A 24,511-nucleotide genomic window follows, 5' to 3' on the forward strand; every position below is an offset into this window, starting at 1 on the left:
GAAAAAATAGAATGCATTCTCACCTGAAGAACTTTCCTAATTCTTTTCAGATTGTGTATTAAGAGCAGATTTTTCTCTTTGGAAACGCGACCTAACTGTTCGTCCAGTTGTATTAGCAAGTTTTGAAGAAGAATTGTTGCCATGGTTTCATTGTTGGAAGCCGCCTCCCTAAAAAACAAAAGTGTTATTGCACAGCAGGACACAACTTGGTAAAATATCTACTATTTTACCATATAAATTTTAAAAGAGATCGATCTATTCCACAGTGACAAGCATTTAAAGGCTTTTACAAATTAAGTTGTACACATCAAAGTAGACTCAACAGCACTAATCATTGGGGAAGTGCGAGTCAAAATGTGAGCTACCACTTCATACTCCTTCAAATGGCTTTTACTGAAAACCCTACACGACAAGTGTTGGTGAGGGTGTGGAGAGACTGGGACCCCTTCCACAGCCACTGTAGAAAACAGGATGGAGATTTTTCAAAATATAAGCAGAAAATTATACACAGCAATTCCCCTTCTGGGTAGATCCTCGAAAGAATTAAAGGCAAGACCTTGAACGGATATTTGTACATCAGCGTTCATATTAGCTTTATTCACAATAGCCACAAGGTAGGAATAGTCCAATGTTAATAGGAAGATGAATAAACAAAATGTGGCACATCTATAATAGAATATCATTTGGCCTTAAAAAGAGAAGGAAATTCTGATTCAAGCTACATGAATGAATCTTGAAAAAACATGGTAAGTGAAATACTTCAGCCACAGAAGCACACATACTGTGTGCTTACATGGACGTGAAGTGCCTGGAGTAGTCACAGGCAGAGAGACAGAAAAGAGAAGGGGGTTGCCAGGCCTGGGGTAGAGGGAGTGAAGAGCTCTTGGCTAATGAGAGCAGAATTTCAGTTTGCGGAGGTGAAACAGTTCTGGAGACAGACGGTGGTGATGGTTGTGCGGGAGGGGAAATGTGCATGATGCCCCCAAACTGTACACAGTTTATGACAAATGGTTAAAATGGTAAATGTTATGTTATGGACATTTTATCACAGTAAGACATAGGACCACTCAAAACAAATTAATTGTACAAGATAAACAGAGCTTTAAAGAATGATTTTAAAACATAGTAAGAAAAAATATTTACACTGAGACTGTAAATTGAAAATTGAGATAAACCATAGGTTCATTTTGTGGCTTTTTTTTTTTTTAGAATATTGTATTTATTTATTTGACAGAGATCACAAATAGGCAGAGAGGCAGGCATAGAAAGAGGGGGAAGCAGGCTCCCCGCTGAGCAGAGAGCCTGATGTGGGGCTCGATCTCAGGACCCTGAGATCATGACCTGAGCCGAAGGCAGAGGCTTAACCCACTGAGCCACACAGGTGCCTCATGGCTTTTTAATATTTAGAAATTACTGGGATTGGGTTTACCAAAAAACCAAGGCCCTAGAAGCACTTAGTTTTCATCTACAACAGATGAAACCAGAAAGAACAATGATTCTCTTCCTTTGAGGAAGTTTTTCAAATGCTTGAAGAAAATTATCTGAAAGAATGCATCTCTGGAGTCAAAGGCAAATGAAAGAATGAATTCACAAAGAGAGAGCATAAAGCACTTGTACATCAACCTCTAGGGAAAATACAATAATGCTTGATCCTACCAGTCTTGATTTTCAATCCATTGAGCCAACAGATGTCGAATTTCCATAGGAAAGTTGTCATCATAGAATTGATCTACTTGCTCCAAAAATTTGATTTCTAATTGTTGGACTTGATTCCACTGAGACATGCTATAAACGAAGACATAGAATTAGAGTTTAAAAATAATGTTAATAACGGTGGTACATGTTTTTCTCCCATATATTTTTTTTGAAAGATTTTATTTATTTGATAGATAGTGAGGGAGGGAGAGAGAGAGAGAGAGAGAGACAGGGCAAGAGTGAGCACAAGCAGGGGAGAGGCAGAGGGAGAGGGAGAACCAGACTCCCCACTGAGCAAGGAGCCAGATGTGGGGTTCGATCCCAGGAACCTGGGATCATGTTCTGAGCCTGAGGCAGACTCTTGACTGACTAAGCCACCCAGGCGCCCCTCCCTTAGGTTTCAAACAAAGACAGTGTTGTCTATTAGTTAAATAACTAAAAAAAAATTTATTTTATAGTCACCTTATATAAGAAAACAGTAAAGAGAAGATGTTTTCAATCCAAAGAGAAAGCATCCTCAGCTTTTTCGTAAGTCATAACTAATCAAGGGGGTTAAAAGTTCTGTATCCCCAAAGCATGTCCTGCTTTGCTCTAACAGGAACTCCAGAACTTTCTCCAGAAAGCGTTCATCCGGGGGTATAGCTCAGGGGTAGAGCATTTGACTGCAGAATGCGTTCATCCCCCAACACCTCTGATCTGTCGCACAAATCGGTGTTCTCAACAAACTCCTTTCTTACCCCTTGTTCCCTCTGCACTCTTGACTTTGAGCAGCCTGAAGGCAAACTGTGCCTTCTCAGACCTGCAGTAGACTTTCTGTGTGAGGAGCACCTTACCTGTCCAACTGCCCATCGTTTTTCTCTGTTTCAGAGTTGCCTGGCTTCCCGGGTCATACTTCTATTCCTAGACCTCCAGTCAAATTTGGTCTTAGCTTTATGAAGAGTTTCGTGCATGCATTTCTGTGGGCTCTAATTCTTTCAGCTTGAAATCTCTCTGAATCCATACATATCTATGTTTCTCCATGGGATGGTCCACTATGACTGGGCAGAACTTTTAAGGTCGACTTTTAATTAGTCTCTGGTGTGTGACTGACAGCAGTTAAACCCTCAGGTTAACTGAGGAGGAAACCACAATAGGTACGTGTTTGGCAGAGGCAGTCACAAAAAACCAAAAGTATGTGTTTCCCCACCTTATCCTTCTCTCGCCAGTTAGAAGCTTTAGACATTTCCGAACTCGGGGAGATGAATACAACATCTTGAAGTTAGGGTATTTTACTTTTTCCAAAGTCGAACTTCTGATAGTTTTATCAGCAATTTTAGATAAAAGGACAAAACTTTTACATGATGAATCACCATAATACCTCGGCCTGTCTTGTAGGTAAGTTAAGATTTCCCTTTGCCTACAGAAGGGCATGATAACCGATTTCGTGTAGTTCACATCCTCAGGTTTCAAAGGGAACCACTCTGGGGCACAGTCTCCCTGCTCTAAATCTATAGAGGAACGTTTTGCTAAAAGAAAGAAACCGGGAAAAGAAAATTTTATTTTCATTTCACTATATATCTTGAAGACCTGTACACGCCGCATTCTTGGCATATTGTGTTTCTCTCAGCAAGTGCTTGTTAAATGAGTGGCAATTCTGATGTGGCTGTGCGTAGGGCAGGCGGAGAGTTAGTTTTACTCCAACTTTAAAAAATGAGAAAAAATCCGAGGGACCAGTAAACAAAAGGACTCGTACCCAAGATGCATCGCTCCTAAGGACCGATCTGAGGTCTCCCGAAACCAGACAGAGCTGTCTTTGCAGATGCTGGATATCTGTATCCACCTGTCTACACGGGTATCTGCCTGTACCTGCAGATCACACAGAATTGGACCATTTGCCCCCATGCTACCGTGACATTGTCCTGCTGTCTCCTGTCCACTTGCTCTCCACAACGGTGAGAGCACATGAGCTGAAAACACCATTACAGTCATTATTGCTATTTTTTCTTAAATCCTTGCTGTGATTCGGATGAAAATCTATTTTCCCACTGAGAAGTAACTGGACGGAACCTGTCCCCGAGTTCGGTTCATTACTCCCAGGACCTGGGTCCACCTCCCAGAGAGCGGAACTTGAGGCTGAAGACGGGAAGGGTAAGGGGTGCGGCCCAGGGCACCCCAGGTCACCCTCCTCTCTGTTGAAGCCTCTAGAAAGGCCTTGGTCCTTCCTCTCCCGTCCTCGCGCTCTGCGGGGCCCGCCCTCCGGGGCCGCTTCTCCCACCCCGGGACGGCGACAGCGCGTGTCTCCGGACACCGGGTGCCTGTCTGTCGTCGCTGAACGTCCGGCCTAGGTAAAGCGGCATTTCGTCCTGCCGTCGGGGAGCGGACAGCGCCACGCGGCTCTGACGTGCGCGGGAGCGGACCTGCCTCAGCGTCCCTCCTCCTCATCCAAGCCGCAGCCACCGGCCACCCCAGCTCCGGGGTTCTCCCGACCCAGGCGCCCCGTCCGCTGCCCGGCCCGCGGCTCCCAGGAGCCGCCTGAGACGCGGGGTCCCTTCCCGGGGACACGCGTCCGCACCGCCACCGGCGTCCCTCCCGCCGCGGATGCGGGGTCTGAGCGCCAGTGTCCCCGACACCTGCGCCCCCTGCGGCACCTGCGCCCCCTGCGCCGGGCGTCCGTGACCTCGTGCCCTCGGGGCCGCGGAAGACCCGCCGCGCGCGGAGACCCAGGGCGCAGCGACCGTCCCGGCGCAGCCCCGCGGCCCGCACAGCGCGTCCGGCCCGCGGCCCGGGAAGCGACGGCAAGCGGGGGCCGCCCCTTACCTGGCTCCGCGCCGTCCCGTCGGCGTCCGGCCCCGAGTCGGAGTGGCCCTCACCGTCCCCGGGACGGAGCCGCTGACGCCATGGCCGTGGCGGCATTTGCATGTCCCCGCCCACGGGAGGCTTTCCTGTGCGTCAGCGCCCCGGGCCGGGCCTTCGCGGGGTCGGGTCCCGCCCACTCCCCGAGCCGGACGCGCGGGCGCGGGCGGTGGGCGACGGGGGACTCCGGCCCTCCCTCCCGCAGCCGCCGCTGAGACCACCCCTGGGACTGCCGTGCCCGGAGCTTCCCGCCTCCTGCTCCCAGGCCTGTCCCGCTGGAGGGACGCGGCGCCGGGACCCACGTCCCAAACTCTCCGACCTCCCGGGGCTCCCGGTCCTGCAGGGGCGGCTCGCGGGGCGCAGGACCGGTCGCGGGAGGGTCGGGCCGCTGCGCGCGCCACGCCGGCCCCCGCGCACCCCGCGCGCCCCGCGCTCCGCCCCACGCACCTGGCGGCCGCGGGCCGCGCTTCCGCTGTGACGCGGGCCTGTTCGGGAACCCCGGGGCCGAGGGAGCCGTCGTCTCCGCCGTCCGAGCGCCTCTGTCCGGCCTGAGGACGCGGAGGCCCGGCGAGGTGGCCGGAGTCCGCCGCGCGTCGTGGCCTCAGCGCGGGCCGGAGGCGGCGGTTCGCGCGCCCTCCCCGCTGGTCTCGCTGGTGTATCTCCTCCGAGCTCGACCCTAGCCCGGACACACGAGTTCTACGGAATGTTCGGGAAAATACAGATAAAAACAAAGGACGATAGACGGAGCGGGGCAGAGACAGCGACCCGACCTGCTCGTGCGGGAGTCCACAGCCCAGCCCCGGGCGGAGGCCTGCTTCCCCGCTCCCGGCCCGGCCGCCCTGCCCCGCGCTCCCCCGGGGCTCTCCCGCTCCCAACATCAGTACCACGGTCCCGGGCTCACGTTCACCGCCCCGTCCCTCGGGTGCACAGGACGTCTGTCCGCTCCAGAGTCGCACTCCGCGTCACTCTCCTCCCGGGTCAGGCAGGCCTGGTCTCAGCTGCCTGCTTTCTGGGCAGTTTCCAGGAGCTTCTGCTGCTCCGTCCCTACCTAAAGGAAACTGAGTCTGGATTTCTCTGGGGAAGCAGTCTGTCCTGAAAACGTCCAAATTCTCGGCACTCAAACTTGTGTACGATCTGGCCCCAACCTATCCTGAAATCTCTCCTCACAGCCCCCTCCGGCCACCCCACTCCCTACCCAGGAGCCGCATCCCAGGCAGACCCACTTGTCCTGCTCCCTGGAGGAACGTCTCCTATTTTAGTATTGATGCCCCCTTGAACTGCAGTGCCCCCCTTGTCTATTTACTGAAATCCTATCCCTCTTTTTTTTCTAAATTGAATTTAATTTCAATTCCAGTGTAGTTAACATACAGCATGACCCTGGTTTCAGGTACAGAATACAGTGAGTGATTCAACAGGGCAACAAGGGTGTGTATCACTCGGTGCTCAGTGAGATAACTGCACTCTGAATCCCCTTCCTCTGTTTCACACCCCACCCCCACCTTCCTTCTGGCTACTCTGTTTGTTCTCTATAGTTAAGACTCTGTTTTCCAATTTGTCTTTAATCCTTGGTGAAGATTTCACTGATGACCCCAACCCACAGCAAATTTCCCTGCTCTGAATTCTCACCACACTTCCCAGTCAAACTAGAGCTAAGAAAAATAAAATGCAAGCCCCAGGTTTAAATTTTCCAGCAGCTACATCATAAAAGGTAAAGGGGACGGGTAAAATTAATTTCAATACTATCAATAACCCAATAATATAGAATATTAATATTTCAGCATATAATCAATATAAAATTCTTTTTTTTAAAGATTTTATTTATTCATTTGCTACAGAGAGATCACAAGTAGGCAGAGAGGCAGAGAGAGAGAGGAGGAAGCAGGCTCCCCGCGGAGCCTGGATCCCAGGACCCTGAGATCATGACCTGAGCCGAAGGCAGCGGCTTAACCCACTGAGCCACCCAGGCGCCCCTCAATATAAACTTCTTAATGGGATGCTTTGCTTTCCTTATTTCATACGTAATCTCTGAAGTCTGGTGTGTCATTGACACTTTCAGGAAATCTCCATTTGGACCAGCCGCATTTCAGATGCCCAGCAGCCTCATGTGGTGGGTGGCTACCCTACTAGGGCACATCTAGACCACTCATTTAGCACTTCACTTCCTGCCTTCTAGTGTTAGTCATACTGGTTTTGCCTGTCTTTATCATCATTGTACTCAACTGTTGAGAGCCCGTTGTACAAAGTAGAGACTTCCTTCACTTCTTCCTTTTAAGGCCCTCACCTCGGAACTCCCTCAGCAGTGTTCAAACTGATCTCATGACACCTTTATCCTCTTAAAAATTGTTGACACCTCTGAAGAATTTTTGTGTATTATTATTCTATATTAAATTCATATCTACTGTATTAAAACTAAATCTGGGGGCGCCTGGGTGGCTCAGTGGGTTAAGCCTCTACCTTCGGCTCAGGTCATGATCCCAGGGGCCTGGGATCGAGTCCCGCATGGGGCTCTCTGCTCAGCAGGGAGCCTGCTTCTCTTCATCTCTCTCTCTGTCTGTCTCTCTGCCTATTTGTGATCTCTCTCTCTGTCAAATAAATAAATAAAATCTTTCAAAAAAAAAACTAAATCTGAAGAGAAGAATGGAAATATTTATTCATTAAAAATTATAATCATAAACCCATATGTGTTTAAATAAACCTTTTTAAGTGAAAAAAAAAAAACGTATTTCTAACATAAAAAATTAGTGAAGGGGCACCTGGCTGGCTCTGTTGGTGGAGCACGTGACTTTTGATCTCAGAGCTGTGAGTTTGAGCCCCCTGTTGGGTGTAAAGATAACTTAAGTAAATAAATCTTAAACAATTTTTTTGTTAAAATTTTTTAAAAATTTAAAAAGTCAGAATAGGTGGCATAGATTTACATTTTTAAAAATCTCTAATGGATATGTTGAGAAAAGACAGCTGGATTCTTATATCTGCTTCTGCATTTATCTTTTGCAATTGTTTGGTTTTTGAAGAAATATTTGAAGTATTTGAAGAAAATCTGGACTCACACAGATACAGAAAAGGAGGAGCACTTTAATAGCCTCTGCAGGTAATGTGGATATCCTTCTTCAGCACAACAGCAAAATTCAACAAGTGGTAGTTTTTTAAGGATTGGTGCACTGTGGAATGTGAAACTCCATCGGCAAACTTTACAGTGTTACATTAAAATCTGTGGGCATATCTTGTATTTTAAATGGAAATTTTACCCACACATGATCTTATATTATTACACATTGGTCATTTGGAAAACATAAATCCACTAGATTACACAGATCTTCTAAACGCTGACACCCTTCACCATACAAACCAGAAAATCCTATCAGCTAATATCACCATGGATCTCATTAGAAAAGTATTTTTAAGTATTGGGAAATTGTTAAGCTCAGAAGGAGGATGCAAGTTTTGCAAATTCTGATTTTTGCTGGAAAACGTCAATATTATTATTGGACATTGCCAAGTGTTTTCCCTGAAATTACAGTCATTCCCTGTTCATTTTGTCTTCCAGATATCCAGACTTGGATAACCACTGTTTGTCAAGTCATTCTTCTAAGTAAGAAGATGTTCTGTGACACTCAGTCACACAAGGTTTTTCTTTGAGGCAGTCATCATTCCTCAGTTTTCTCATTTTCTTCTCATCTACTTCTCATTCTCATGACAGAATATTACAGGGACATTAATTTAAATTTTAATAAAATTAATTTCCCTGCTTCATTGAGAACATTATTAAGTTAAACTGGCATTTAAACAGTTTAACGTGTGGGTGGTGAAGAGTACAATAACTTCTAGAATAATCTGGCCTCACTGCTTTGGTTCACACTGAGGCACCAACATTACCCATCATGGCTTTGGTACCATCAGTGCAAATGTCAACAGAGTGAAAAGGCAAGACATTATTATAAAATAGTTTTATTTTCACAGACAGAGGGCCTTTCCTTAAAAAAAAGTCTTGGAGACTACCCCCGAGAATCTGCAGACGTTTTTGTAACCTCTGCTTTGTCTGCCATATCCTATCCACCATAATCAGTTTATGCAGTGGTATATCATGAGGGATTTTCTGCCCAAATGAACACTTTTTTCCTTGGTTGAAACATCTCCCTTAAACCTCTGCCCACCTTCCTGATTCTTGAACTAAGTCAGGCTTCTAAGAACAGGTATCTCTATGTCCACTTTACTTTTCTTTTTTAGAATCAAATCTAAATAGCCAGGTCCCCAATTTCTTGGCCCTACATTGACCTTGGCTTCATGAGTCCCTCAGAAGTCAACCTTAGAGTCAAAACCAAAGAAGAAGCATTGGCAGATAGAGAAGAAGGAGGAAGCAGGAGAAGGGAAGGTAGAGGGAGAAAACAAGAGAAAGCAAGCTGAGGCAAAATCCCCAGTTTGCCAAACTCAAAAGTCTACAACAGAGTCTTCTCTTCCTGTAATTGATGCTCCATTTGCCCTGTTAAATCCTTATTTCTAAATTTTTTTCCTTCATCTTAACAGAAATATCAGATCATAGACTGGCAGAAATATAGATTCTAAGTCTGATCATGCCACTTTCTAGCTGTACAAAGTCGGATCAGCTACCTAACCTCTCAGAGCCCCTAATTCTGTCAAAATGGGATATTACATCCCACATGAAACTGCTGGGAAGATTCCAAGAGCTAAAGTAAGGAATGAGATCAAGGAAAATATTCAGTAATAGCTGCTATTAATAGAAGAATAATAACCAGTTGTGAGGAACTTTGACCTTCTCTCCTCAGTGAACACAGATGGGGCTTCAAGTGGACGAAGAGAGTCAAGTGAGACAGGCAGGTTCACGTCTGTGAGGCAGTGAGGATTCAGGCAGATCTTGACTGCTTTTTCACCGTGTCTAAGCCCAGCTGCTGTGTGGGAGTCAGCGAGAGAAGACAAGGGGCTATCCGTTTCCCTGATGCCCGCTGTAAGCCAGCTCCACTTTCTCCCAACTCTTGTACAAAGAGTGTAAACTTTTGTTCATTTTCGTTTTTATGGAAGCACCTTACCTATCCCATGCGAGCTTCCTCTCTAATGTGTCCTACGGAAACTAGGGGGAGTTAGAGTTTGGTGCTGGATGGAGGGAACCTGTCCATACAGAAAGGCACACTGAATTTTACAGTAGTGTATGTTAGATTCTATACTAGAAAGGATAATTGGGACAAGACAGTCTGGTGTGGGTCTTAGCTCATCTGAGTGCGGGTCCCTCCAGCCCAGCAGAACAACAGGGTCAACGTCTTCTACAAATGGCTTTAAATATCTATTTTGTTAGCATCCTCAGGTCCAGTTTCCAATGACTGTGCTCCCTCTACTGCCGCCTCAGGATAATTGCAACTTATAAAACAACATTCTTCCCAATAACCATAGCACTTTTTCCCCTCTAGCTCCATGCCAGACAAAGTGCTGGGATTTAAGTGCAGTGTTTTACTTACTCTTCACCATGCTCCATAGCATTCAGTATCACTCTTATTTCTAACTGACAGAAAAGAGATTGGGCTTAATGAGGCTACAGGGGCAATCAGATGGTAAGGAGCAGGTTCAGAGTCAAATTCAGGACCATCTGGCTCCAGAAACACTTGGAACCTTTTGACTTTACTAAAAATCTTATCTGCTTATATAAGAAAAGCAAAAAATGTCTCAAGAGAGCTATGGAATAAGTAAGTTTAATGATCTAAACATGAATTCCAAAATAGAGAGACTCACTATATAGTCTATTAATTCAAGATGATGATATACTCCAATTTTTCAGCTTTCCCTTGAGACGTATGGACAGTTAGCTATGAATTTAGAAGTCTGGCACATGTTGTGATGGTGGCCACATGGCCAACAGAGTTCCAGACCATTTAGCAAATTCTGTGGTTTATAGCATCTTGCTTATACTGTGTATAAGATGGCTGTTTCCGCTGAGCCACAAATTAGGAAATGAGGTTCCACAGCAGGCTAGGATATTGAATTGTAGACTCTTCCAAGAAAAAATTCCATGTTTCTGGTCAGTTAACCACCTTATTCCATTTATGTATTTTTCATATGTTGGTCTCTTTCAGAATTGAATATTTAGTGGATCAGAACTGAATGTTATTTTTCTTTGTATTTCAGTACAATAGCCATTCAAGAAATATTTGGAGAGGGGGAGGAGCAAGATGGCCTAGGAGTAGGAGACCTAAACATTGTGGGGTCCCAGGAGTTCAGCTAGATAGTTCTCAAACCATTTCGAACACCCACAAACACAACAGGAGATCTAAGAGAAGAAGAGCAGCCATTCTAGGAACAGATAAGCAACCACTTTCTGGAAGGTCAGATGTGTGGAGAGGTGAATCCAAGGGTATAGATGGGAAGAGAGATGGTGGGGGGAGGGGTTGGGTCCCGACAAGCAGTGGAGCAGTGGAGCACAAAATCGGAACATATAGAAGTCTGCTCCACTGTGGGACATCTCTCTGGAGGCTAAGTGAGGGGTGGAGCCTTCACAGGGACAGTGTGGTCTCAGGTCCCTTGCGGTCACAGCAGGACTGGAGGTTTCTGAGTGTGGCTGAGCTCCCAGGTAGCAGAGTGGGAAGCTGGCTCTAAAGACAGAGTCGAGGAGTGGGCTCTCAACTCAGGGTTGCCAGAAACTGTGATCCCCCGCATAGTTGGGCCACTGCTCTTCAAACAGGGACCCCACAAGTGGCAGATCTGGGGAGACTCATCTTCTTCCCCTGGGGGGGGGGGGTGGCACAGTAGCGTACTGCAGGAATCTGCTGGGTTAGAAGACTCAAAACAGGGCCATGCACCAGATATAGAAACACTTGGCCACAAGCTGGGTGAGCTCGGAGCATGACCAAAGACCAGGGAGAGGGGAGGGATTGACTGCTTTTCTCTGAGGCTGCGCTGAGGAGTGAGGCCCCGAGCTCTCAGCTTCTCTAGGGCTGGAGACTGGGAGGCCGCCATCTTCATTCCTGTCCTCCAAAGCTGTATGAAAGCGTTCAGAGAACAAAAGTTCCCAATACCCAAACCGAGCAAATTACTTAGCTTGGCCCCTGGCAAGGGCAGTGCAATTCCATCTCCGGCAAAGACATTTAAGAATCACTGCAACAGGCCCTTCCCCCAGAAAATCAGCAAGAACAGCCAGCCAGGACCAAGTTCACCAATCAATAAGAACTGCAAAACTTCAGAGCTAGGGGAATATAGCACATAGAATTCATGGATTTTTTTCCCCATGATTCTTTAGTCTTTCAAAGTTAAATTTTTTTTAATTTTATTTTTCTTATTCTATTTTTAAAAATTTTTCCTAATTCCTATTTTAACCTTTTTTTTAAACTATTTTATCTTATCAATGCCTTTTTAAAAATCTTTTATAAATTTTCATTGTTATAGTCATATTCTATCCCTTCATTGCATTTAAACTTATTTTTTGGTATACATATAAGTTTTCTTTGTTTAAAATTTTGGGATAGAGTTTCTTCTAACAGATCAAAATATGCCCTAAATCTAGCATATGGCTTTGTTCTAGTCTCCAACCTGATCAAAGTCTCTCCTTTTTTCCCTTTTTCTTTTTTCAACCAACTTCTTATCAATTTTTTTTAGAAAATCTTTTTACATTTTTATCTTTACAGTCATATTCCATACTCCCATGATGGTTACCCTTATTTTTTAATATATATAAGTTTTTCTTTCTTTAAAATTTTGGGAGGAAGTTTCTTCTAATAGTACAAAATACACCCCAAACAACTGTGTGTCTCTGTTCTATTCACCAGTCTAATCATCTATCTATCTATATTTTTTCCCTTTCTTCTTCCCCAATTTTGGGTTCTTCTGATTTGGTTACTGTATATTTTTCTGGGGTTGTTGCTACCCTGTCAGTATTTTCTCCTCTCATTCATCACTTCTTCTCTGGATAAAATGACATGGCTAAAAAACTCACCTCAAAAGAAAAAGAACAAAACCTAAGCAATATGGACATTAGTAAGATGTCAGAACTAGAGGTCAGAATTGGGATCCCAGAATAAAAAAGAGAGAGGGGGTCAGAAGGCATATTGGAACAAATTATAGTAGAGAACTTTCCTATTTTGGGGAAGGGAACAAGTATCAAAATCCAGGAGGCACAGAGAATCCCCCTCAAAATCAATAAAAATAGGTAAACACCCTGTCATTTAATAGTAAAACTTACAAGTCTCAGTGACAAAAAGAAAATCTTGAAAGCAGCTCAGGACAAGAGCGCTGTAACATACAATGGTAGAAATATTAGATTGTCAGCAGACCTATACACAGGGACCTGGTAGGTTAGAAAGGACTGGCAAGATATATTCAGAGTACTAAAAGAGAAAAACATGCAGCCACGAATACTATATCCAGCTGGGCTGTCACTGAAAATAGAAGAGATAAAAAGCTTCCAGGACAAACAAAAATTAAAAGAATATGCAAACACCAAAGAAGCCCTACGGGAAATATTGAAAGGGGCCCTTTAAGTGAAAAGAAAACTTAAAGGCAACATAGATAAGAAAGGAATAGAGTCAATATACAGTAACAGTCACCTTACAGGCAATACAATGGCACTAAATTCATATCTTTCAGTAGTTACACTGAATGTAAATGGGCTAAATGCCCCAATCAAAAAACATAGGTATCAGAATGGATTAAAAAACAAGACCCATCAATATGCTGTCTGCAAGAAATTCATTTTAGACCCAAAGAAACCTCCAGATTTAAAGTGAGGGGGTGGAAAAATATTTACCATGCTAATGGACATCAAAAGAAACCTGGGGTGGCAATCCTTATATCAGATAAATTAGATTTTAAGCCAAAAACTATAATGAGATGAGGAAGGACACTATATCATACTTAAAAGACCTGTCTAACAAGAAGATATAACAATTTTAAATATCTATGCCCCTAACATGGGAGCAACTATAAATCAATAACAAAATCAAAGAAACACATAGACAATAATACAATAATAGTAGGGGACTTTAACATATCCCCTCACTAAAATGGACAGATCATCCAAGCACAAGATCAACAAGGAAATAAAGGCTTTAAATGACACACTGGACCAGATGGACATCACAGATCAATTTAGAACATTCCATCCCAAAGCAACAGAATACACATTCTTCTCTAGTGCTCATGGAACATTCTTCAGAATAAATCACATCCTGGGTCACAAATCAGGTCTCAGCCAGTACCAAAAGATTGGGATCATTCCATGCATATTTTCAGACCACAATGCTTTGAAACTAGACCTCGACCACAAGAGGAAAGTTGGAAAGAACTCAAATACATGGAGACTAAAGAGCATCTTACTGAAGAATGAATGGATCAACCAGAAATTAAAGACTTTAAAAAATTCATGTAACAAGTGAAAATTAAGACACAACTGTTCAAAATCTTTGGGACACAGCAAAGGCGGTCCTGAGAGGAAAGTATATAGCAATACAAGCTTTCTCAAGAAACAAGAAAGGTCAATACACAACCTAACCCTACACCTAAAGGAGCTGGAGAAAGAACAGCAATGAAAGCCTAAACCCGGAAGGAGAAGAGAATAAAGATCAGAGCAGAAACCAATGAAATAGAAACCAAAGAACAGTAGAACAGGTCGATGAAACTAGGAGCTGGTTCTTTGAAAGAATTAATAAGATTGACAAACCCCTGGCCAGATTATCAAAAAGAAAAGACAAAGGACCCAAATAAATATATTCATGAATGCAAGAGAAGAGATCACAACCAACACCAAAGAAATACAAACAATTTTAAGAACATATTATGAGCAATTATATGCCAGCAAATTTGACAATCTGGAAGAAATTGATGCATTTCTAGAGACATATAAACTACCAAAGCTGAGCCAAGAAGAAATAGAAAACCTGAACAGACCTCAATCTGGTATGGAGATTGAAGCAGTCATTAAAAATCTCCCAACAAACAAGAACCCAGGGCCAGATGGCTTCCCAGGGGAATTCTACCAAAAATTTGAAGAAGAATTAATACCTGTTTTTCAAAACTGTTCCAAAAAATGGAAATGGAAGGAAAACTTCCAAACTCATTTTATGAGGCCAGCATTACTTTGATCCCAAAACCAAAGACCCCATAAAAAAAAAAAAAATTACAAACCAATATTCCTGATGAACATGGATGCAAAAACTTTCACCAAAATACTAGCCAATAGGATCCAACAATACATTAAGAAGATTATTCTTGGGACGCCTGGGTGGCTCAGTTGGTTAAGCAGCTGCCTTCGGCTCAGGTCATGATCCCAGCGTCCTGGGATCGAGTCCCACATCGGGCTCCTTGCTTGGCAGGGAGCCTGCTTCTCCCTCTGCCTCTGCCTGCCACTCTGTCTGCCTGTGCTTGCTCTCGCTTCTCTCTCTATGACAAATAAATAAAATAAAATAAAAAAAAAATCTTTAAAAAAAAAAAAAAAAAAAAAAAAAAAAAAGAAGATTATTCTTCATGACCAAGAGGGATTTATTCCTGGGATGCAAGGTTAGTTCAACATCTGCAAATCAATCAATGTGATACAATAATTAATAAAAGAAAGAACAAGAACCATATGATACTCTCAATAGTCACTAAAAAACATTTGACAAAGTACAGCATCCTTTCTTGATCAAAACCCTTCAAAGTATAGGGATAGAGGGTACATACCTCAATATCATTAAAACCATCTATGAAAAACCCACAGTGAATATCATTCTCAATGAGGAAAAACTGAGAGCTTTCCCCCTAAGGTCAGGAACATGGCAGGGATGTCCACAATCACCATTGCTATTCAACATAGTACTAGAAATCCTAGCCTCAGCAATCAGACAACAAAAAGAAATAAAGAGCATCTGAATAGACAAAAAAGAAGTCAACTCTCACTCTTTGCAGATGATATGGTACTTTATATGGAAAACCCAAAAGACCACACCAAAACTGCAAGAACTCATACAGGAAATCAGTAAAGCATCAGAATATAAAATCAGTGCACAGAAATCAGTTGCATTTCTATACACCAACAACAAGACAGAAGAAAGAGAAACTAAGGAGTCGATCCCATTTACAATTGCACCCAAAACCATAAGATACCTAGGAATAAACCTAACCAAAGAGGCAAAGAATCTGCACTCAGAAAACTATAAAGTACTCATAAAAGAAACTGAGGAAGACACAAAGAAATGGAAAAACGTTCCATGCTCATGGATTAGAAGAACAAATACTGTGAAAATGTCTATGCTACCTAGAGCGATCTATGCATTTAATGTAATCTGTATCAAAATACCATCAACTCTTTTCAAGGAAATGGAACAAATAATCCTACAATTTATATGGAACCAGAAAAGACCCCAAATAGCCAGAAGAATGTTGAAAAAGAAAACCAAAGTTGGTGACATTACAATTCCAGACGTCAAGCTCTATTACAAAGCTGTAATCATCAAGACAGTATGGTACTGGCACAAAACGGACACATAGCCCGGAAATAGACCCTCAACTCTACGGTCCACTAATCTTCCTCAAAGCAGAAAAGAAAGAAAGTCCAATGGAAAAAAGACAGCTTCTTCAACAAATGGTGTTGGGAAAATTGGACAGCCACATGAAGACAAATGAAATTGGACCAATTCCTTATACCACACACAAAAATAGACCTAAAAGGAATGATAGACCCCAGTGTGAGACAGGAAACCATCAAAATCCTTGAGGAGAACACAGGCAGCAACCTCTTTCACCTTAGTGGGAACAACTTCTGCCTAGAAACGTCGTCAAAAGCAAGGGAAGCAAGGGCAAAAATGAACTATTGGGACTTCATCAACATCAAAAGCTTTTGCACGGCAAAGGAAACAGTCAACAAAACCAAAAGATAACAGGCAGAATGGGAGAAGATATTTGCAAATTATGTATCAGATAAAGGGCTAGTATCCAAAATCTTTAAAGACCTTACCAAACTCAACACCTAAAAACAAATAATCTAATCAATAAATGGGAAGAATGACATTTCTGCAAAGAAGACATCCAGATGGCCAACAGACACATGAAAAATTGCTCCACATCACTCGGCATCAGGGAAATATAAATCAAAACCATAGTGACATACCACCTCACACCAGTCAGAATGGCTAAAATTAACCAGTCAAAATGACAGTGGTTGACAAGAATGTGGAGAAAGCGAAACCCTCCTACACTGTTGGTGGGAATGCAAGCTGGTGCAGCCACTCTGGAAAACAGTATGGAAGTTCCTCAAAAAGGTGAAAACAGAGCTACCCTGTTACCCAGCAATCGCACTACTGGGTGTCTATCCTAAAGATAAAAATGTAGTGATGCGAAAGGGCACATGCACCTGAATGTTTGTAGCAGCAATGTCCACAGTAGCCAAACTATGGAAAGAACCTAGATGTACATCAACAGATGAATGGCTAAGAATATGTGGCATATATATAATGGAATACTATGAAGCCATAAAAATGAAATCTTGCCATTTGCAATGATGTGGATGGAACTAGAGGTTATTATGCTAAGCGAAATAAGTCAATCAGAGAAAGAGAACTATCATATGATCTCTCTGATATGAGGAACTTAAAAGGCAGGGCAGGGGGCTATATGGGGAAGGGAGGGAAAAGTGAAACAAGATGGGACTGAGGAGGGAGACAAATCATAAGAGAATCTTCATCTCAGGAAACAAACTGAGGGTTGCTGGAGGAGAGGCAGGTGGGGGGGACAGCATGGCTGGGTGATGGACATTGAGGAGGGTACATGCTTTGGTGAGTGCTGTGAACTGTGTATGAATCACAGACCTGGACCCCTGAACAAATAATACATTATATATTAATTAAAAAATGTTTATGGAACTGACAGAGGGCTGACAGAGTGCCTCATTACCGTATCCAGCACTGAGGAGGGCTCTATTAAATGACTTGCCTTGTCCAGGCATTTCATTCTAAGATTGTCACTACCCTTGATAATTATAATAATATCTCACATTTATAGGTTTATAAATGGTTATATAAAGTCGATATAATGATTTAATGTACATCAACTCTATCTGAACACCAAGTTGAAGAGGGTAAAGGAGATTTTCTTTCCATCTTTCTCCCTTTCTGTCTCTCTCTGTCTCAAATATTTTAGGGAAAGAACTATCTTTGCTTAGGAAAAAACCTTGGTTAAGCTGTTTGAGGTAGTAAGAGAAAGTGAAAAAGACAGCTAAAGGGCTCCATTTAAAGACATATATAGAAACCAGGAATGTGGAGCAGATAGCAGAGAAAAGAAGAATGGAAGCGAAATAGAAAGCTACAAAGGGAGCTAAAGAGGAGGAGAAAATAGGATCTAGAAAAAACATGGCACAAAACTTGTGAAGAACAATGGGGCTCAGTAAAAAATTTCTGCGGGTGGACTCAAATGGCCCATGTTTAATGATCTGTATCAAATTATCTTTTGTCTCTGTTGTATACCTCCTCTTTCTCAGGCTTCAGAATGAAAGGTATGGTTTTTATTGTGGTCATATTGAAGGAAATGAAAGAAAGAGGTGTGGTGTATCTTTCCATTTACTTAGGTCTTCTTTGGTTTCTTTCATTAATATTTTGTATATAAGTCCTAAACATTTTTGTTAGATCCATACCAAATTACTTTTTATGTTTTTTTTTTAAACTGCAAATTCTAATTGTTCGTTGCAATGAACTTTTTTGTATGTTGACAGTATATTTTGTGACCTTGCTAAACTCCCCTCTTAGTTCCAGAGGATTTTAGTAGATTCTTTGGGATTATCAGCATATATCTGTGAACACGTTTTATTTCTGTGAAACTGTTTTATTTCTGTGAAACTGTTTTATTTCTTCCTTTCCAGTCTGTATACACTTTATTTCTCTTTCTTGTCTTATTACACTAGCTAGGTCTTCCAGTGCAATGTTGAATAGGAGTGATGGGAAAAGACCTCTTTGCATTGTTCTCGAACTTGGGAGGAAAGCATTCAGTCTCTCACCCTTAAGTACATTAACTATAAGTTTTTCAAACTTACTCTTTATTAGGTAAAGGAAGGTCACTTCTATTCCTTACTTTTTGCTTGTTTGTGGGGTTTTTTAGAATTTTCATCATGAACAAGTATGGAAATACAGGGGTTTTTGTTGTTGTTTTTTGTTTTTTTACATCTGTTTATATAACCATATGTTTTTTCTTATTTAGCCTTGTAATATAATTAATTACATTGAATTCAAGTGTTAAACTAGTCTTAGATCCTTGGAATAAACCCCATTTTGTTGCAATGTATATTCCTTTGTATGTATTGCCAGATTTAATTTGCTATTATTTTAAAAGGATTTTCAGCTCTATTTTTATGAGAGATACTGGTCTATAGCTTTCTTTTCCTATAATGTCTGTTTTATTTTGTTATTAGAGCAATGTTGATCTCAGAATATGTTGAGAAGTGTTTCTTCCTCTTCAATTTTCTAGAAGAGATTGTGTAGAATTAGTATTACTTCTCCCTTAAATTTGGAAGAATTCACCAATAAAGCAATCTCTGCTTGAAATTTTCTTAATGGGGAATTTTATCCTTGCAAATTCAATTTCTTTTTTCTTACTGAGTTATAATTGACAAATAACATTATCTTAGTGTCAGGTATATAACATAATGATTTTATATTTGTATATATTGCTAAAATGATCTTCATAATAAGTCTAGTTAACATCCATCCCCATGCATAGTTATAATTTTTTTTTCTTGCAATGAGGACTATTAGGATCTACTCTCTTAATTTCTTTATTTGATAGAAAACTATTTTGGTTACCCATTTCCCCTTGAGTGAGCTTGATGGTTTGTTTCATTCAAAGAATTTATTCACTTTATCTAAGTAGTTATATTTGTAGGCATAAAGTTGATAATAATATTCTATTTTTATCATTTTAATTCTTTTTATTCTTTTAATTATCTGTAGTAATGTCAACCCTCTCAGTCTGATACTGGTCATTTGTTGCTTTCTTTTTTCCAGGACAATCTGACTAGAAGTTTATCAATTTTATTGATCTTCTGAAAGAACAAGCTTTTGGTTTCATTGATTTTCTCTATTGTTTTTCTGCTTTTTGTGTCATTGATTTCTGCTCTTGCCTTTATTATTTCCTTCTGCTAACTTTGGTTTCAATTTGTTTTTCTTTTTCATGTGGTTTAAGATAGAAGCTTAGGTCATTGATTTTTCTAACATAAGCATGTCTATATTTCCTCTTTAGCATAGAGTTAGCTGTATCCCACAAATTTTGATATATTAGAGTTTAATTTTCATTCATTTTCTTCCAAATCTTTTCTGATTTCCCTTGTGATTCCTTCTATGATGTATGGGCATGGCTTTTGTTTTAGAAGTGTGTCAATTAGTGTCCAAGTATTTGGAGACTTTTCTAGCTATCTTTTTATTTATTTTAACTTAACTCTACTGTGGTTGGAAAATATACTTTTTTATTATTTGAATTACTTTAAATTTATTGAGTCTTGTTTTATGATACAGAATATGGCCTATCTTGGTCAATGTTTATGATGCACCTAAAAGAATATGTTCTCTCTGGCCGTTGGGTAGTGTGTTCTGTCAATATTTAGATACAGTTGGTTGAAAGTGTTATTCAGGTTTTTTGTTTCACTCTGGATTTTTAGGTTATTTATTCAATTATTATTATCAAAGGAGTGTTGACATCTTCAGCTATAATTCTGAATTTTTCTTCACTTCCATCACTTTTTTTTCATGTATTTTGAGGCTTTATGTTTAAGTGCATAAACATCAGGATTTCTTTGTCTAATTGATGATTTTTCATCAATGTGTGTGATTATGAAATGACCCTTTTTAACTATGATAATTTTTTTTTGTTCTAAAGTCAATTTTGTTTTACACTTATATATCCATTTCAGCTTTTTTTGATTCATGTTAGAATGGTATATCATTTTCCCAATATTTTATTTTTCACTTTATTTATTTTATATTTGATGTGGGCTTCCCATAGAAGCATATAATTGGGTCTTACTTTTTCACCCAATTTGATGATTTCTGCCTTCCTTGTGTATAATAAGCTTCCTGTACTCTGGTTGTTGAAAATATGTACTATATTTAGGTCTACATGGGCTCTAGATGTTCTACCCACTCCTTTCTAGTGGTTTTATCCCCCTAACTTTGGATAGTTCCCTCACACACATGCACTCATCAATACTCAGCAGAAGAATCGAGGGACTCCCCTCGTCTTCCTCTGTCTCTTCTCCGGTGCTCTGCCCTGTGAATTTTAGCTGACGTGGCTTCCCCAAACTTTCAACTCTGTCTTCTCATTGTGGGACACTGCCAGGCAATGCTTGAGTTCCCTCCTTCTGTGCTGAATCATGGAAACTTTCTCCAGAACGTAAGATGGAGCAGAAAGACGGACTTATTTCTTTACTTCTCTCAGAGATCATTCTCTTACACGAACTCTGTTTGCCGATGCCTGAAAACCATTGTTTCATATATTTTTATGTTTTCTTTTTTTAACTTGTTTAATATAGAAGGGTAAATCCACCCCTGGGAGGCCTGCCAGATTTCAAGAAATAAAACAAGACTCCCAGCTAAATATGAACATTGAGTCAACAGCAAGTATTTATTAGTGTGTAGATGACCCATACTTACAGCATAAATGTGTCTGACATTCAAACTGAGTGGGGCTTCTTGGATTGTATCTGGCAACTCTAACCCCTGTTAAATCCATCATGTTCAAAGCAGAAGTCCCCAGACACTCTTTTAAGTGCCAGAGCTATATATTTGTTTGGAAATCTACTCAATCCAGTATGAAATATTTACCGAGCTCCTACCATGTGCTGATCACAATAAAGATTTAGGAAAGAATCTTCCTGAGGATATACCAAATTGGCAGGGAAGATAAGCATATGAAACTATACATGCTCAGCTAACCTATAGTACTAAGTGTAAATGTCACAGGAATTCAGAAGTGTTAAAGGCCAAAATGAGTTGAAGTCAGAAAATAAAGGCAATATGGTTCACAGAAAGAGTGAAGGGTGAAAGAATTGTTTTGGGTAAGGAGAACAGTATGTTCTGCCTGCTTAAAGAAGCTAAGAAACTGATAGAGAACTAAGACTGGCATCCTTTCAGACAGGTAGGAAAATAACCTGAACAAGAGAAAAGATGCCTTGGGCAGGTCATGATAAACAAGGTTAGTTGTTACCCTACATCTGGGAACAGTTGTTCAGTTTGTTCACTGCACAAAGGTGCCTGGTTGGGGTGCCTGGGTGGCTCAGTGGGTTAAGCCTCTGCCTTCAGCTCAGGTCATGATCTCAGGGTCCTGGGATCAAGTCCTGCATCGGGCTCTCTACTCAGCGGGGAGCCTGCTTCCCCCTCTCTCTCTTCCTGCCTCTCTGCCTCCTTGTGATCTCTGTCTGTCAAATAAATAAATAAAACATTTTTTAAAAAATTAAAAAACAAAAACAAAAACAAAACAAAACAAACAAAGGTGCCTGGTTGGGAGGATGAGTGAGGAGGGAAGTTTAAACTGCTCCTGTTCCAAGGACATGAGGTCTATGCAGGGCCTCATCCAATTGGAGGAAGAGATGCTTTCTCCTAATTCTAAGTCGCTTTGTGGGACATCTGAGGTCCTGGCTGGGAGCTTCGTATCTCCCTTCTGAGGAGTCACGATGCAACTACTTCTATACCTCTGACTCAGATTCTGCAGTGTTGGCATCACTAGGGAAAAAAATCGGGGGAGATCTTAGAAGGTGCAGCATCCGAGCTACAGACATTGCTCTAGTGGGCTGCTGTGGAAAAAAGACTGGGGAGAGGCACTCGTTTCTGGGTGGCGGCGCGAGGCCCAGCATCCTCTGCTGAGGGGAAGAAAGAGGGCAGCAGCCGTGCGGCAGGACTTAGCCCAGCTCCTGAACTCGAGCGGCTCTCACAAAGATCCGGTGGGCAAGTACTGTCAGATCCCGGAAAAAGCCGTTCCGTTATCTGGGGCAGAACAACTAGAAGCTTTGAAAGCTTTTGTGGAAGCAATGGTAAGTGAGAATGTCAGTCTCGTGATCTCTCGACAGTTGCTAACTGATTTCTGTACACATCTCCCTAACCTGCCTGACAGCACAGCCAAAGAAATCTATCTTTTCACCTTGGAAAAGATCCAGCCGAGAGTCATTTCATTTGAGGAGCAGGTTGCGTCAATAAGACAGCATCGTGCATCCATATATGAGAAAGAAGAAGCTTGGAGAAATGCAGCCCAAGTGTTGGTGGGAATTCCCTTGGAAACAGGACAAAAGCAGTACAATGTAGATTATAAACTGGAGACTCACCTGAAGATTGCGAGGCTATAGCTGGAAGATGACGATCCCGTCCAGGCAGAGGCTTACATAAATCGAGCATCATTGCTTCAGAATGAATCCACCAATGGGCAGTTACAGATACACTATAAGGTATGCTATGCACCTGTTCTCAATCAGAGAAGAAAATTCATTGAAGCTGCACAAGGTACAATGAGCTGTCTTACAAGACAATAAGTCTTACAAGACTAGAGGCCTTGAAACATGCTTTGTACTGTACCATCTTGGCATCAGCAGGACAGCAGCGGATGCTAGCCACTCTTTTTAAGGATGAAAGGTGCCAGCAACTTGCTGCTTATGGGATCCTAGAGAAAATGTACCTAGACAGGATCATCAGAGGAAATCAACTTCAAGAGTTTGCGGCCATGCTAATGTCTCACCAAAAAGCAACTACCACTGATGGTTCTAGCATCTTGGACAGAGCTGTTATTGAACATAATTTGTTGTCTGCAAACAAATTATATAATATCACCTTTGAAGAACTTGGAGCTCTTTTAGAGATCCCTGCAGCTAAGGCAGAAAAAATAGCATCACAAATGATAACAGAAGGACGTATGAATGGATTTATTGATCAGATTGATGGAATAGTTCATTTTGAAACATGGGAAGCCCTGCCAATGTGGGACAAACAGATCCAGTCCCTTTGTTTCCAAGTGAATAACCTGCTGGAGAAGATCAGTCAAACGGCGCCAGAGTGGACAGCACAGGCCATGGAGGGGCAGATGGCTCAGTGAGCGCGCGACAGCTTCTACCGCATTGTACAGATGAATTTCACTGTCTCTCCAAGGCATTTGCATCATGACCTTATGTATTTCAATCCCTTTTATGCTGGATTCCATTTAAAGAAGACATTGTTAGAACAGAAAGCACAAGCATTTAAAAACCTGTAGTTCCCATATATTCAGAGTCTCTGAACTAACTCAGATGTTTTGAAAGCTTTTTCTTTAAATGGAGTAAGTGAAATATCCGTGGCTAAAAAGTTTGGGATTTGTGATAACTTTGTAGTCATGTAAAACTTAAAGTGCTTTGTGCCTCTCCAAATGTGGTAATTCTGATAAATGGAGACGCGAGCCAAATAAAAGTAGTACTTTGTTTGTAATTAGCAGAAAAAGAAAAAAAAAAAGACTGGGGAGAGACAGAATGAAATTTAATTTTATGGTTTGGGGGAGCAAAGTAGGTGAGAAAGCCAGAGCAGATAAGGCTTTGGATAGAACCTCTCTGAAGTTCAACATCAGCATCAAGTCATCTCTTTGTTAACAGACACCGTCCAATGAAGGATGACTTAAGCCAGTGCTGGCAACTAGAGGCCTCCTGGAACAGGCAGACAAGGGGCTTGTGGAGAACTTTTCTAACAGGTACCTGAAAATCTTTTTCCTCTGGAAAATCTTTCAGGAGAAGCTGAAAATCAAGATTTTTAAGGAAAAACTGAATCTCAATTGTTGGCATAATTTAAAAAATTTAACTCACGTCTCCATCTACATCTCATAAAACACAGTGTCAACGTACACTGCCCTAAGCAAGTAATGACCATCTGTAGACCTGAATGGGCCTCATGTGCCGTCTTGTCCTAAAGCACTACTTCCCAGCCCTAAACCCTGGTACGCGCTAGCTATGTGATCTCTTAAGGACCCCAAAAAAAGGAGAGAAAGAGAAGGGGGGAGTCCGAGGGTAATGACGGCAAACATTGCTCTATAT

At 41.8% G+C, this 24,511-nt stretch overlaps 2 protein-coding genes across 6 annotated transcripts in view; one reads left to right on the forward strand and one right to left on the reverse strand.

The window, feature by feature from the left end:
- The window catches only part of STAT4 (signal transducer and activator of transcription 4), a 99,633-nt gene extending 94,422 nt beyond the window's left edge, over window positions 1-5,211 (reverse strand). The window contains exons 1-4 of one of the 5 annotated variants that reach the window (XM_045086518.1): window positions 4,492-4,924; window positions 3,428-3,540; window positions 1,657-1,785; window positions 24-168 (exon numbers count right to left, since the gene is read on the reverse strand). In XM_045086518.1, coding sequence (XP_044942453.1) covers window positions 24-168; window positions 1,657-1,785; window positions 3,428-3,540; window positions 4,492-4,593 — 489 coding nt within the window. In that variant the 5' untranslated portion in view covers window positions 4,594-4,924. Of the gene's footprint in view, window positions 1-23; window positions 169-1,656; window positions 1,786-3,427; window positions 3,541-4,491; window positions 4,925-4,974 lie in introns of those variants that run through there. The other 4 variants (XM_045086519.1, XM_045086517.1, XM_045086516.1 and 1 more) reach the window with 4 other exon arrangements.
- A 19-nt stretch (window positions 5,212-5,230) lies between these two features.
- On the forward strand, window positions 5,231-23,550 carry LOC101693696 (COP9 signalosome complex subunit 4-like). The gene is given in 3 exon segments (XM_045086444.1): window positions 5,231-5,504; window positions 22,278-22,958; window positions 22,961-23,550. Coding segments are annotated over 3 exon segments (1,545 nt in total).
- Window positions 23,551-24,511: the final 961 nt, after the last annotated feature.

The sequence above is a fragment of the Mustela putorius genome, unplaced genomic scaffold (genome assembly GCF_011764305.1).
Source record: "Mustela putorius furo isolate JIRA1106 unplaced genomic scaffold, ASM1176430v1.1 tig00000992_pilon_pilon_pilon, whole genome shotgun sequence".
NCBI lineage: Eukaryota > Metazoa > Chordata > Mammalia > Carnivora > Mustelidae > Mustela > Mustela putorius.